Source organism: Pelophylax lessonae (assembly GCF_965119305.1).
Source record: "Pelophylax lessonae genome assembly, chromosome: 7".
Taxonomy (NCBI): domain Eukaryota; kingdom Metazoa; phylum Chordata; class Amphibia; order Anura; family Ranidae; genus Pelophylax; species Pelophylax lessonae.
In genome coordinates, this window is record NC_138774.1 from 68,709,878 (window position 1) to 68,725,388 (window position 15,511).

Consider the following 15,511-nt stretch of genomic DNA (forward strand, 5'->3'; position numbering starts at 1 on the left):
GTGCAAGAAGATCAATTTGACCTGTTAAAGAAGGTTGGACAGTTCTGTCCTGATTCTCCACAAACCCACCTCTTTCATCCTTATGATGAAGCAGTCTATGAAGTCTCGTGGACAGTTCTCATCCAGTGTTTTTTGATGGGACTTCACCATCTCCATCAGAAACTCTCTAAGATTATGTAGACAAGTGACAATCTTCTGGTGAGGACCTGGGAGGACCCTGAGCACATTAGGGAACATGCTAAAAAGCTGAAATACATTGAAAATGATAATAATATACATTTACTTTTGTTACACAAACTCCTGAAGTGTGCATACAGTCAAAAAAGTTTTGAGAAAGCATATTATATTTGCTCGGGGTTTCAGTTTTCCATCTATACATGGCTTTAATGCAGCTGTCCACCCCTTTTTTGTTTTATCGGTTGGCTTGTCTGTAATGCAGGAAAGGTATTCTCAGACACCCCCTCTGTAGGCTTATTGCTGTCTCTGACATACAGGAAGCCTGATTTATTAAAATCTCAATTTTTTCATGTTCATCAGTCAGAATCAAAGATGGTTTCGAGATTTGAATAAGATTGATGATGCAAATTATAGAAAGAGAGGGTGTTGCACAGCACATATTTTGGGAGGCAAACCTTCCCACCCCACCTGTGATAAATTGCTTGGAATGTGACTGTAAAGGATTAAACAAAAAATGATTATAATAAACATGGTTTCACTGATTGTTTTCAATTGTTTCATTAATCATAAATCATTAATGGGAAACCTACTTGACCACTCCGTGAATTCATCAGTCGGAAAATGTCTCTGATGTGTCCGAGAAGTGTCATGAATTTTTTGTCTTCATAGTTAAACCTCTCACCAAAAACAATGGAGCAGATGACATTAGATGTCGCCAGTCCCAGCAAATAAGTTGGATCAAATAGGATATCTGTTGTTAAAGACAGACAGGCATACTTATTGTAAAATACAAAATATATTTCCCATTAGGACTGGAAAACCATTTTTTTTACATTTTGATTTTAGATCATGTACAGTATAATAGATATCATTGTAAATATCTCTACTAACTGTTGTTTTTCTTGAAACCTTTGATGAGACACTGGGCCTCTTCCTGAATCCTCTCTTCAATGCTCCTCTGCCCCATTCCGTAATCTCGCAATGTCATCAAGGAGAATCTACGCATTGTTTTCCATCGCTGTCCTTTGCTCATAAGGACGCCTGTAGAATAAATCATAGAAAGCATAGCTGGAAATATGGATACTTGGGAAACATATCAACATGGGAAGTATTGTTGAATCAGTTGCACACTTTACTGGTAGGTGTCAAGCTGGGTCTACAATATTTGAGGAGTATAGTTGGGAAAGATTGGGCCCCCAACAGTATAGCAGTTATACCATAGTTGATTACTAACTCTTGAAAAGGATGGGGGATTGATTTTCCCCAAATATACACACACACTGTTATCCATAATACTATTATTATGTCCCTTTCCCTTTCACTTCCAGTAATCGTAAATAGGCCACAGTATCAGCCAGCATACAGGCTTGGTCCCTTATGCAGGACTTGCAGTGAACAAGTTTTGGAAGAAACAATTCATTCCTCCCAGGGGTTTTCAATTGAAGGTGGTGGTTATCACTGTTTGTTAATTTTGTAGATGTAAAAAACAGGTATGTAAGATTTTCATTTCCTATCAGGGGTGATAAATCTGTTGGATGTAACTTTATGATATGGATGAGCTGACAAATGTACTTTCTGTTATTGTAGAGCTTGACTGTAGATATTTTCCTGATGAAACAGGCATCGACCTGTGAAACGCATCGAAGTTACAGCAAGCAATCTATTGCCCAGGGGGGCAAGGATAATAATTGACAAGATACAGTATAAATCCATGTACTTGTAATGTTGATATGCAACACTTTTGTCTTTTTCTGTGTCATACATTATCTCACAAAAGTGAGTACACCCCTCACATTTTTGTAAATATTTTATTATATCTTTTCATGTGACAACACTGAAGAAATGACACTTTGCTACAATGTAAAGTAGTGAGTGTACAGCTTGTATATTTGCTGTCCCCTCAAAATAACTCAACACACAGCCATCAATGTCTCAACCACTGGCAACAAAAGTGAGTACACCCCTAAGTGAAAATTTTCAAATTGGGTCAAATTAGCCATTTTCCTTCCTCAGTGTCATGTGTCTCGTTAGTTTTATAAGGTCTCAGGTGTGAATGGGGAGCAGGTGTGTTACATTTTACAAAAATATGAGGGGTGTACTCACTTTTGTGAGCTATTGTTTATGTTTTTTAACATTTGTACAATAAAATATTCATCAATATATATATATATATATATATATATATGGGACCTTGAAAGTTCTCCAGTTTCTAGTTAGGGTCTTTTTGAAAACAGAAAAAGTAACCGAGTATTGTAAAAGCATTTTAATTTGTGAGCAATGTATAGGGAACTTTGTATAAAATTATAGCAATTTGCTGAAAAGCTTTTGTTAATGCTGCTTACAAAGAAAAATTAGAATAGTCATAGAGTAAATTAAATGTATCAGTATGAGCTTTGGTGGCCATGATTGAGAAATTTGCATATTAGAAATAGATACTACACCTTTGTGATAGCTCCCATAAGACCAATGGAAAGTGACCACAGAAGCTTCCTGATGGGAAATAGATGTTGTGTTTGTTGTGCTGCTGTGTTATTGACAACTTTGTTAAACAGAGAAAGGTGCTTCTCCTGAGTACTCTTTTAAGAGTAGTGCCAGATTGGACTACAGACGTTCTAATGGGATGAATCACCACTGATCTGGATGAATTAACAGTAAACTGTACAGTCTGTGTATGAAATAAATGTGTGAATCTAGGAAAGAATGGACATGTCAGGAAGGATCTGTATCTTAAACAACTACTGCAGTGTTTGGCTATAGTTATTCTTGCTGTGCCACCTGAGATGCAGGACAGCTTCCTATCTGATCCTTTGGATTATCTTGCCTTGTACCTTGTTTCCAATGAAACTTGAACTAATTGCTCCTGCCATTTATTGACCTTTGACTTGCTACTTCTACTACACTTCTGTTTGATTCCAACCTGAAGTCACTTGTCACTGACCTTTGTCTTGTTTACCAACTATTCTTTTGCTTGATCCCTACCTGCTACATCTGCTACAAGACCCCGGCTCACTTACCTCCTAGTGCGGCAATGCTAAGAAATGTGACCTGGCATTAGCACACAGCAAGACCCATCTCCACCATCGGGAGCTCTGGTGAAAACTTGTTAGTGCATAGACCCAGCACCTGGCATGATCCTGCATCATCTGCCAGGGTGACCTGTTTCTGTACTTATCCAGCTGGTCGGTGGGAGCCTCTCTACTGCTATAGCTACTAGCCTTTGAGCTTGACCCCAGACTGCGACAGGATGTTCTACTTATTCCTTAAATAATGGCCTATGAATATAAAAAAGGTATCCTCTGTGGTAAACATCTAGGCCTTGTCCCAGAACAGAACTGACATTAGCGGGTATGGGCCCTGGATACAACAGGGCAGTGATGTAGGATCTGTGCATACAGGGTCCCTGTGTTTATTAACATACCATATTCTTTAAATAGCAGGATGACCAAGTCCAGGTTTCCTCTTTCGCTAAAGACGTCACTGTGGTCTATCAAGGCTTCCTTGATAGCATCATAGCCAGCAAGCATGACTGTGCACCGGTTAGGAAGATAAAGAGTGTAGACGGGACCATAGGTCTTGCTCAGCTGAAAAGAATGAAATGTGATTGAACAGCAAACTTAGGCTTTTTTGCTGTTTACATTTTCATGCTGGACTTACACTCATGTTTGCGTGTAGACACAGGGGGTGGTAAACATTTTTTTTTTTTTATAAAAGTTTAAATTATTTTTAATTCTTTTAGTAAAATGTATTTTTTATTACCCACAAAGAACACTGATCTGGCTGTTGTTTTTTATCTCTGGTATAAACTCTGAGTTCAGGGTTAAAGAACAGTCAGATTATGTTATGTTAGATGTTAGTAAAAGCAGCACACATTAACCACTTTACCACCGGAGGATTTTGCTGTCTTACGTCCAGGCCACTTTTTGTGCTTCGGCACTGTGCGAATTTAACTGACAATTGTGCGGTCATGCAATGTGGTACCCAAACGAAATTTACGTCCTTTTTTTCCCACAAGCAGAGCTTTTTTTTGGTGGTATTTGATCACCACTGCGCTTTTTATTTTTTGCTATATTAATAAAAAAGAGCAAACATTTTGCGAAAAAATGACATTTTCAACTTTGTCTTTTAAAAAATATCCAATATACTCAATTTATGTCATTTTTTTGGCCAAAATATATTTAACTACATGTCTTTGACAAAAAAAATTCAATGAGCATATTTTTATTGGTTTGCGCAAAAGTTATAGCGTCTACAAACTATGGTGTATATACTGAAATTTACGCAGCTTTAATTTCTGACTGCCTAGCTCATTTCATGAAGTGCTAAAATGGCAGGGCAGTACAACCCCCCCCCCCAAATTACCACTTTTTGGAAAGTAGACATCCTAAGGAATGTTCTGAGATGCATGTTGAGCTCATTGAATATTTCATTTTTTTGTCACAGGTGTTTGAAAAATGACTAAAAAAATATATATATTTTTTTTTTACACAAAGTTGTCATTGAAATGATATATTGCTCACACATGCCATGGGTATATGTGTAATTACACCCCAAAATATATTCTTCTGCTTCTCCTGAGTACAGGGATACCACATATGTGAGACTTTTTGGGAGCCTATTTGTGTACGGGACCTCGAAAACCAATCCCCACCATCAGAATTTCAAAGGGCGTACATTTTTCATTGCATTTTCTCACTACCTATAACAGTTTAGGAGGCCCTGAAATGTCAAGATACTACAACCCCCCCCCCCAAATGACCCCATTTTGGAAAGTAGACACCCCAAGCTGTTTGCTGAGAGGCATGGTGAGTCCATGGAATATTTTATATTTTGCCACAAGTTTTGGGAAAATTACAATTTTTTTTTTATTTTTTTTTTTTAACACAAAGTTGTCACTAAAAGATACATTTCTCACACATGACATGGGTATATGTGGAATGACACCCCAAAATACATTCTGCCGCTTCTCCTGAGTATGGGGGTACCCCATGTGTGAGACTTTTTGGGAGCCTAGCTGTGTACGGGACCCCGAAAATCAATCACCATCTTTAGGTTTTCTAATGGTGTAAATTTTTGATTTTACTCCTCACTACCCATCACAGTTTCGGAGGCCCTGAAATTTCAAGATAGCACAAAACCCCCCCAAATTACCCCATTTTGCAAAGTAGACACCCCAAGATATTTGCTGAGAGGCATGGTGAGTCCATGGAATATTTTATATTTTGCCACAAGTTCCGGGAAATATATTATTATTATTTATTTTTTTTTTTTACACAAAGTTGTCACTAAATGATATATTTCTCACACATGCCATGGGTATATGTGAAATGACAATGTAAAATGAGGTAGGGTGATGGCGCTGCCTAAAATAAACTATGATGGAGGACAATATCAATAATAAGGGTAAAATTGCACAAAAAAGCCACGTAATAGAAAAAAGAGCACTAAAATACAGCTGTATGATAAAATCTAAAGGAGAAAATTTAAAAGGTGCAGATGTGCTAATTAGGTATATAAAGTGATGTGTACAGATATAAGTGGACCAGAATTCAGTAGGTCTTAGACAGTAAGAACAATAGGTATAAATCAAATCAAATATACAAAGGGTAAAACCTGGATCATATAAGTGAACCTTATAAATAAATTGGTGAAGTAAAAATATACATGATATGATATAAAACTTGGTAAGTGATAAAAAGTGCTCTGTGCGTAGCGAAATACCCCAAATAAAATCACACCCTGGGGTATAAAAGTGCAGTGACAAAAAATATAAAAGTCCAATATAAGTGATAAGTGCCTATAAGGCAAGTGCTGTGACCATAAAAAGAATATATAAATATAATGAATATAATGAATACAGTTCAGTATTAATAGCAGGTGATGATATATATAAATCTAGTGAACACAGTTTAGTGTTGATAGCAGGTGACGGTTTTCTAATACCAGAAATACAAGGAGTGACCCCGTGGTGGGCGGTGAGGTGCTGGGTGACCCCCTCTAGTGAATAGTGCACTCACCAGAAATACCCACCCCACACAGGGGTATAGAGCGGGTATATAGATGTATCCTGCGGCCAGAAATCCTCTATGGATCCTAGGTGGGGGTATCCTGGAAGGGTCCTAAACGGAAAGGAAGTTCCCTAGGGAAGGTGGCCGGGATCTAGTGGGCTCCTGCCAAATAGGAAGTGGGCTTCCTGGTATCCACGGGGTGTCACTCGTATTGATGTGTCAGGGTATAGGGAATAACGAAAAGGCACATAGCGTGATACCGTCTGTACAAGTTTATTGATGTTAAGACATAGAAGAGGTACTCACATTTATGCAGTAGTTTAAAAGCATATAACGAGCGGTGGAGCGCATTGCGGTCCGAGCCTCGATTCCAAAAACCAGAAGTGATGCGACACGCTGTACGCGTTTCACAGTATTACGTCCTCAGCAGCGGTGAGTGACACCCCGTGGATACCAGGAAGCCCACTTCCTATTTGGCAGTAGCCCACTAGATGCCGGCCACCTTCCCTGGGGAACTTCCTTTCCGTTTAGGACCCTTCCAGGATACCCCCACCTAGGATCCATAGAGGATTTCTGGCTGCAGGATACATCTATATACCCGCTCTATACCCCTGTGCGGGGTGGGTATTTCTGGTGAGTGCGCTATTCACTAGAGGGGTCACCCAGCACCTCACCGCCCACCACGGGGTCACTCCTTGTATTTCTGGTATTAGAAAACCGTCACCTGCTATCAACACTGAACTGTGTTCACTAGATTTAAATATATCATCACCTGCTATTAATACTGAACTGTATTCATTATATTCATTATATTTATATATTTATATATTCTTTTTATGGTCACAGCATTTGCCTTATAGGCACTTATCACTTATATTGGACTTTTATATTTTTTGTCACTGCACTTTTATACCCCAGGGTGTGATTTTATTTGGGGTATTTCGCTACGCACAGAGCACTTTTTATCACTTACCAAGTTTTATATCATATCATGTATATTTTTACTTCACCAATTTATTTATAAGGTTCACTTATATGATCCAGGTTTTACCCTTTGTATATTTGATTTGATTTATACCTATTGTTCTTACTGTCTAAGACCTACTGAATTCTGGTCCACTTATATCTGTACACATCACTTTATATACCTAATTAGCACATCTGCACCTTTAACATTTTCTCCTTTAGATTTTATCATACAGCTGTATTTTAGTGCTCTTTTTTCTATTACGTGGATTTTTTGTGCAATTTTACCCTTATTATTGATATTGTCCTCCATCATAGTTTATTTTAGGCAGCTCCATCACCCTACCTCATTTTACATTTACTATATGGTCCTTTGGACTATAATTTAGGGAGGCTGCAGCCTAATTTTTTACCATCTATTTTTTTATTTCTGTATCCACACCCAAATAGAGCATCAGAGTTTTAATATTCTATATGTGAAATGACACCCCAAAATACATTCTGCTGCTTCTCTTAAGTACAGGGATACCCCATGTGTGAGACTTTTTTGCAGTCTAGCCGAGTACAGGCCCCCGAAAATCAATCACTACCTTCAGGCTTTCCAAGGGCGTAAATTGTTGATTTCACTCCTGACTACCTATCACAGTTTCGGAGGCCATGAAATGCCAAGACAGCACAACTCCCCTCTCCCCAAATGACCCCTTTTCGGAAAGTAGACACCCTAAGCTATTTGCAGAGAGGCATGTTGAGTGTTTTGCAGATCTCACTTTTTGTCACAAAGTTTTGGAATTTGAAAAAAGAGGAAAAAAATGCATTTTCCTGTTTTTTCTTCATTTTCCAAAATAAATGAGAGATGCAAAATACTCACCATGCCTCTCAGCAGATAGATTGGAGTGTCTACTTTGCAAAATGGTGTCATTTGGGGGGGGGGGGTTGTGCCATCTTGGCATTTCATGGCCTTCAAAAGTGTGATAGGTAATAAGGAGTGAGATCAACAATTTACGCCCTTAGAAAGCCTGAAGGTGGGGAGTGGTTTTCTGGTTCCTGTACATGGCTAGACTGCCAAAAAGTCTCACACATGGGGTATCCCTGTACTCAGGAGAAGCAGCAGAATGTATTTTGGGGTGTCATTTCACATATACCCATGGCATGTGTGAGCATTATATAATTTACTGACAAATTTGTGTAAAAAAACAAAAACAAAAAAAAATAATAATTTTCCCGAAACTTGTGGCAAAATATAAACTATTCCATGGACTCATCATGCCTCTCAGCTAATAGCTTGGAGTGTCTACTTTGCAAAATGGGGTCATTTGGGGGGGGTTTTGTGCCATCTTGGCATTTCATGGCCTTCAAAAGTGTGGTAGGTAGTAAGGAGTGAGATCAACAATTTACGCCCTTAGAAAGCCTGAAGGTGGGGAGTGGTTTTCCGGGTCCTGTATGCGGCTAGACTGCCAAAAAGTCTCACACATGGGGTATCCCTGTACTCAGGAGAAGCAGCAGAATGTATTTTGGGGTGTCATTTCACATATACCCATGGCATGTGTGAGCATTATATCATTTACTGACAACTTTGTGTAAAAAAAAAAAAATAATAATTTTCCTGAAACTTGTGGCAAAATATAAACTATTCCATGGACTCATCATGCCTCTCAGCTAATAGCTTGGAGTGTCCACTTTGCAAAATGGGGTCATTTGGGGGGTTTTGTGCCATCTTGGCATTTCATGGCCTTCAAAAGTGTGATAGGTAGTAAGGAGTGAGATCAACAATTTACGCCCTTAGAAAGCCTGAAGGTGGGGAGTGGTTTTCCGGGTCGTGTACGCGGCTAGACTGCCAAAAAGTCTCACACATGGGGTATTACTGTACTCAGCAGAAGCAGCAGAATGTATTTTGGGGTGTCATTTCACATATACCCACGGCATGTGTGAGTATTAGATCATTTACTGACAACTTTGTGTAAAAAAAAAAAAAAAAAAAAATATAATAATTTTCCCAAAACTTGTGGCAAAATATAAACTATTCCATGGACTCATCATGCCTCTCAGCTAATAGCTTGGAGTGTCTACTTTGCAAAATGGGGTCATTGGGGGGGGGGGGGGGGGGTTTGTGCTATCTTGAAATGTCAGGGCCTCTGAAACTGTGGCAGGTAGTGCAGAGGTAAAATAAGCAATTTACGCCATTAGAAAACATGAAGATGGGGATTGGTTTTCGGGGTCCTGTACGTGGCTAGACTGCGGAAAAGTCTCACACATGGGGTATCCCTGTACTCAGGAGAAGCAGCAGAATGTATTTTGGGGTGTCATTTCACATATACCCATGGCATGCGTGAGCAATATATTATTTAGTGACTAGAGTTGAGCGGACACCTGGATGTCTGTGTTCGACGGGTTCGGCCGAACTTTAAAAAAAAGTCCGGGTCCGTGTCCCGGACTTTTGCCGAACTTTTCCCAGACACCGAACCCCATTGAAGTCAATGGGGACCCGAACTTTCAGGCACTAAAATGGCTCTAAAACACCAATGGAAAAGGCTAGAGTGCTGCAAATGGCAGCAAAACGTAGTTAAGAGCATGGCAAGTGCTCTGCAAACAAATGTGGATAGGGAAATAACTTAAAACAACAACAAAAAAAAAACAGAAAAATAAAACAATGTTCTTCATCTCTGAAGGACGAGGCTCATATGGAGTAGGAGGGAGGTTGAGGTGGTGGTGGATGTGGCGGTGTCATAGGCGTGTGCACAGGGTGTGCCGGGTGTACCTGGGCACACCCTAATCACCTAGGGCACATAGCATTATCGCTCTGTTTGCCAGTGAGGAGATGGGAAAGATCTCCCTCGGACCTGCTCTGCTCCATTTCTCTTTGCCAGCAGGGAGAGTAATGTATCGGGGCCATGTACATGTAGGCAAACACATGCATGTGTATTTAAACTTTGGGGTGCACACCCTAATGCAATAGGCTGCGCACACCTATGGGCGGTGTAGGTGGAAGCAGCGGTGGAGGAGGACCAGGGCCGGATTAAGAGCATCATGGGCTTGGTGCTGAGGATTTTGAAGGGCCTTAAGGGCCGTGCCTTGGCATGCACCCAGAGGAGGAAGGGTGCAGCCATGCATGCCTAATTCAACATGGGATGCTGTCTCTGAAGCCCATAAACACATCCATGCATCGGCAACTGTCCCTCCTTGTCCGGCCTTCGCGCTGTGTGGGGAGGTTCTGAGGGTGCTGCCTGGGGAAGCGAGCATAGAAGTCAGACTTCTGTGTTTACAAGTGACAGAAGAGTGGTAACAGTGAATATGGCCAACCCGGGGCCTATATAAAAGGTAGGGGCCTGGAGCTGCAGCTCCAATAGCCCCTACGTTAATCTGGCCCTGAGGAGGAGGACGAGGTAGCCAACACTGCTTCTTTTCACAAACTTTAAATGAGGGTACACCCCAAAAGAGTGAGAAAGAGCAAAAATGGAACAATGGGTGGGTAAGGTCGGTATCCATTGCTATTCTGCACAAGGTACGGAAAAGTCCCGTGGGATCCATGCCTGGTTCATTTTAATGAACGTGAGCTTGTCCACATTGTCTCTGGACAGGCGGCTGCGCTTGTCTGTTATAACGCCCCCAGCCGTGCTAAATACCTGTTCAGATAATACACTGGCTGCAGGGCACGCCAGCACCTCCAAGGCGTAAAGGGCAAGCTCAGGCCATGTGCCCAACTTGGAGACCCAGAAGTTGAAGGGGGCAGACCCCTCATTCAGTACGTCTAGGCGTGTGCACACATACTGCTCCACCATGTTGGTAAAATGCTGCCTCCTGCTAAGACGTTCCATCTGAGCTGCTGGTGCTGCTGTTTGTTGTGGCGTGCTGACAAAGCTTTTCCACATTTCGGCCATGCTAACCCTGCCTTCTGAGGTGCTGGCGGTGCCCTGGTTGCGTTGGCGACCTCCTCCTCCTCCTCTGCCTTGTGCTTCCACTGTGGCCCCGCTGTCAGATGGGAATGCCAGCAGCATGGCGTCTACCAGCGTGCGCTTGTACTCTCGCTCCAGTGAGTGAATTAAGGACGGTATGTTGTCCTTGTAACGGGGATCCAGCAGAGTGGCCACCCAGTAATCAGCACAAGTTAGAATGTGGGCAACTCGGCGGTCGTTGTGGAGACACTGCAGCATGTAATCGCTCATGTGTGCCAGGCTGCCCAGAGGCAACGAAAGGCTGTCCTCTGTGGGAGGTGTATTGTCCGTGTCCTCTGTATCCCCCCAGCCACGCACCAGTGATGGCCATGAGCTGGCCTGGGTGCCACCCTGCTGTGAACATGGTTCCATCTCCTCCTCCAGCTCCTACTCCTCCTCATCCTCCTCATCCTCCAGAACTGTGCCCCTGCTGGACAATTGTGTCCCTGGCGTTTGTGTGTGCAGGAACCCACCCTCGGAGCCCCTTGCGACTGCCCTGAAAGCCTTGGAAATGTTACCTATTCATCCTCCTCCTCCTCCTCCTGTGCCACATCCTCTTCCATCATCGCCCGAATTGTTTTTTCAAGGAGGCATAGAAGTGGGATAGTTAAGCTGAGAACGGCGTCATCGCCACTGGCCATGTTGGTGGAGAACTCAAAACAGCGCAACAAGGCACACAGGTCTCGCATGGAGGCCCAGTTATTGGTGGTGAAGTGGTGCTGTTCCGCAGAGCGACTCACACGTGCGTGCTGCAGCTGAAACTCCACTATGGCCTGCTGCTGCTCGCACAGTCTTTGCAGCATGTGCAAGGTGGAGTTCCACCTTGTGGGCACGTCACATATGAGGCGGTGAGCGGGAAGGCCGAAGTTACGCTGCAGCGCTGACAGGCGAGCAGCAGCAGGGTGAGAACGCAGAAAGTGCGCACAGACGGCCCGCACTTTCTGCAGCAGCTCTGACATATCGGGGTAGTTTTTAAGGAACCTCTGCACCACCAAATTCAGCACATGCGCCAGGCAAGGGATGTGCGTCAAACCGGCTAGGCCCAGAGCTGCTATGAGATTTCGCCCGTTATCGCACACCACCAGGCCGGGCTTAAGGCTCGCTGGCAGCAACCACTCATTTGTCTGCTGTTCCATGCTCCTCCACAACTCCTGCGCGGTGTGTGGTTTGTCCCCCAAACAGGCAAGTTGTAAAACTGCCTGCTGTCGTTTACCCCTGGCCGTGCTGAAGTTGGTGGTGAAGGTATTACGCTGTCCGGATGAGGAGGCGGTAGAGGATAAGGAAGCGGAGTAGGAGGAGTTAGGAACAGGAGGCAAACTGAAGCGCCCTGCAATCCTCGGTGGTGGAAGGACATGCGCCAAATTGCTATCCGCCTCAGGCCCATCCGCCACTACATTTACCCAGTGTGCCGTTAGGGAGATATAACGCCCCTGACCGAGCTTACTGGTCCACGTATCAGTAGTTAGGTGGACCTTGGCACAGATGGCGTTGCGCAGTGCACACCTGATTTTTTCCCCCACTTGGTTGTGCAGGGAAGGGATGGCTTGCCTGGAAAAGTAGTGGCGGCTGGGCATGACGTGCTGTGGGACAGCCACCGACATAAGGTTTTTAAAACTGTGCGTCTCCACCAGACGGAATGACAGCATTTCAAAGGCCAATAATTTTGAAATGCTGGCATTCAGGGCCAGGGATCGCGGGTGGGTAGGGGGGTACTTCCTCTTCCTCTCAAGTGTTTGGGAGATGGAAAGCTGAACGCTTCCACGGGACATTGTGGAGATGGTTGTTGGTGACCCAGGTGGTGGTGTTGCTGACAGATCATCTGTTTGCGGGGTGGCAGGTGCCGGTATCACTACAGATGTGGCTGGAGCGGCCGAGACTGCAGCAGAAGAGGAAGCAGGATGAGCCAGAGACGTTTCTTGGTTTTGAAGGTGTCTACTCCACTGCAGCTCGTGCTTTGCACTTAAATGCCTGATCATGCAGGTTGTGCTCAGGTTGAGAAGGTTTATGCCTCGCTTCAGGCTCTGATTGCACAGGGTGCAAACCACTCGTGTCCTGTCATCAGCACATTTTCTAAAGAACTTCCACGCTAGAGAACTCCTTTGAGCTGACTTTGGTGCGCTCGTTCCCTTGCTGTGTTGGGCAGTAGTGGGCGTAGTGTCTAGGGCACAGCCGCTCCGCTTCTGCACCCTGCTTCCTCTTCTGCTGTGCTGGTGGCTCTGTGCGACCACCGCCTCTTCCTCCAAACCACTCAGGTCACCTGCAAGACGTTCATTCATTGTGGGGTCGAGGACCTCATCGTCCTCCACATCATCTTCCACCCAGTCTTCACCGCTGCCCTCCTTGTCGGTCTCCACAATTCTGAGTGCCGCAGCAGTTGGCACCTGCGTTTCATCATCATCGGAGATGTGCTGTGATGGTCCTTCCATGTACTCATCTTGAGAAATAAGTGGTTGGGCATCGCTGCACTCAATCTCTTGCCCTCCTTGTCGGTCTCCACAATGCTGAACGCTGCCAACTGCGTTTCGTCATCATCGGAGACGTGCTGCGATGGTCCTTGCATGTACTCATCTTGAGAAATAAGTGGTTGGGCATCGCTGCACTCAATCTCTTCCACTTCTGGGACAGGGCCTGGGAAACCCTGCTGACAGAGTCCTCAAAAAGAATAAGAGACTGCTGTATGGCTTGGGGCTCAGACTGCTTGCCTGATTTGCAAGGGGGTGAGGTGAAAGACGGTTGGACATCGGCTGCAGGTGCCAACTCTGACCTTTCTGCAGTAGACTGGGTGGGAGACAATGTGAAGGAACTGGAGGCACTGTCGGCAGCAAACCAATCTACTATCGCCTCCACTTGTTCTGGCCTCATCACTTCTAGAGGCGTATGATGCCCTACCAAATACTGATGCAGGTTCTGTCGCCTACTCACACTTGAGGAAGGTGTTTGACTTGTGCGTGTAGCTGGCACAGATCGACCACGTCCTCTCCTTGCAACAGGAGCTCTACCAGCAGCACCACGACCCAGGCCACGGCCCTTATTTGACGGTCTCCTCATATTTCTGTAATTTAACCACTCTGCAACCGCTCACAGTAATACTACTGCGGCAGAGTGGTTCGTTATCGTCCAGCCACGTAGTATTAACGTGACTGGACACTCCCCCTTCTGGGCGGCGCTTGCGCGCCGCCGGAGGCTCGCTCCCGCTGTTTTCATTCACAGCGGGAGTCGGGCCAGGGGAGGAGCAGCGGCGATCGCCGCTGCTCTTACCCGATCGTCGGGGATCGAGTCTGGATCGAGTCTCCATAGTGACAGGGAGTGACAGATCGGACTGTTCAGCATAGCTGGACATCCGATCTGTCCATGAATCACTCAGTCACCTCCCCCCCTACACGTCAGTAAGCACCAGGCATACATTAACCCCTCCCTCTCCAATAAAATTAACCCCTTCCCTGCCAGTGTCATTTTTACAGTAACAGTGCATATTTATAGCACTGATTACTGCAGTAATGTCACTGGTACCCCAAAAAGTGTCAAAAATGTCAGTCAGGGGTCCGGTCTGTCAGCCGCAATGTCGCAGTCCCGCAAAAAAAATCGCAGATCGCCGCCATTACGCGTTAAAAAAAAAACACCAAAAATGACAGAAATCTTTCCCTTTGTTAGTAAACGCAATAACTTTTGCGCAAACCAATCAAAATACGCTTATTGCGATTTTTTTTACCAAACATATGTAGCATAAAACAAATTGGCCAAAAATTTTTTAAAAAATTGGTTTTTACATCTTTTTTGGGGGGAATTTCATATAAAAAAATGTTAAAAATATTGTTATTTTTTCAAAATAAACGCTCTTTTTTTGTTTATAGCGCAAAAAGTAAAAATCGCACAGGTGATCAAATACCACCAAAAGAAAGCTCTGTTTGTGGGAAAAAAAGGACGTAAATTTCGTTTGGGTACGGCGTCGCACGACTGCGCAATTGTCAGTTGAAGTCGCACAGCGCCGAATCGCAAAAAGTGGCCTGGACGGAAGACAGCAAAATCCTCCGGTGGTAAAGTGGTTAAGATCTTGCCCTAGAAAGGTGTTTATTGAATAGCGGAACAAAACAACAACAGTATCGCACGGGTGTATCTCACAGTCAAATATGCAAACTATGCCGCAATTTAATGTTTTTTACACCAAAAGGGTGTATATTGAATAGCGGAATAGGATAAAAAACTGTGTATCTCACACGTACAAACACAGACTAGGCCCGATAAAATTTTTTTCTACCCTAAAGGGAGGATGAGGAAGAGGAGTAGGAGGAGTTGGGAACAGGAGGCAAACTGAAGCGCCCTGCAATCCTTGGAGGGGGAAGGAGATGCGCCAAACTAATTTAAAAGGTGTATCTCACATGTACCGATACAGACTATGCCGTAATTTAATTTTTTACACTCCAAAAGGGTGTCTAT

At 43.9% G+C, this 15,511-nt stretch overlaps 1 protein-coding gene across 1 annotated transcript in view; it reads right to left on the reverse strand.

Annotated features, from left to right (window-relative positions):
* The window catches only part of LOC309559484 (cytochrome P450 2B1-like), a 41,901-nt gene that overhangs the window by 11,756 nt on the left and 14,634 nt on the right, over positions 1 to 15,511 (reverse strand). The window contains exons 2-5 of the mRNA XM_082262758.1: positions 3,596 to 3,758; positions 1,069 to 1,218; positions 768 to 928; positions 70 to 246 (exon numbers count right to left, since the gene is read on the reverse strand). Of these exons, the coding sequence (XP_082118884.1) occupies positions 70 to 246; positions 768 to 928; positions 1,069 to 1,218; positions 3,596 to 3,758 (651 nt within the window). The remainder of the gene's footprint in view (positions 1 to 69; positions 247 to 767; positions 929 to 1,068; positions 1,219 to 3,595; positions 3,759 to 15,511) is intronic.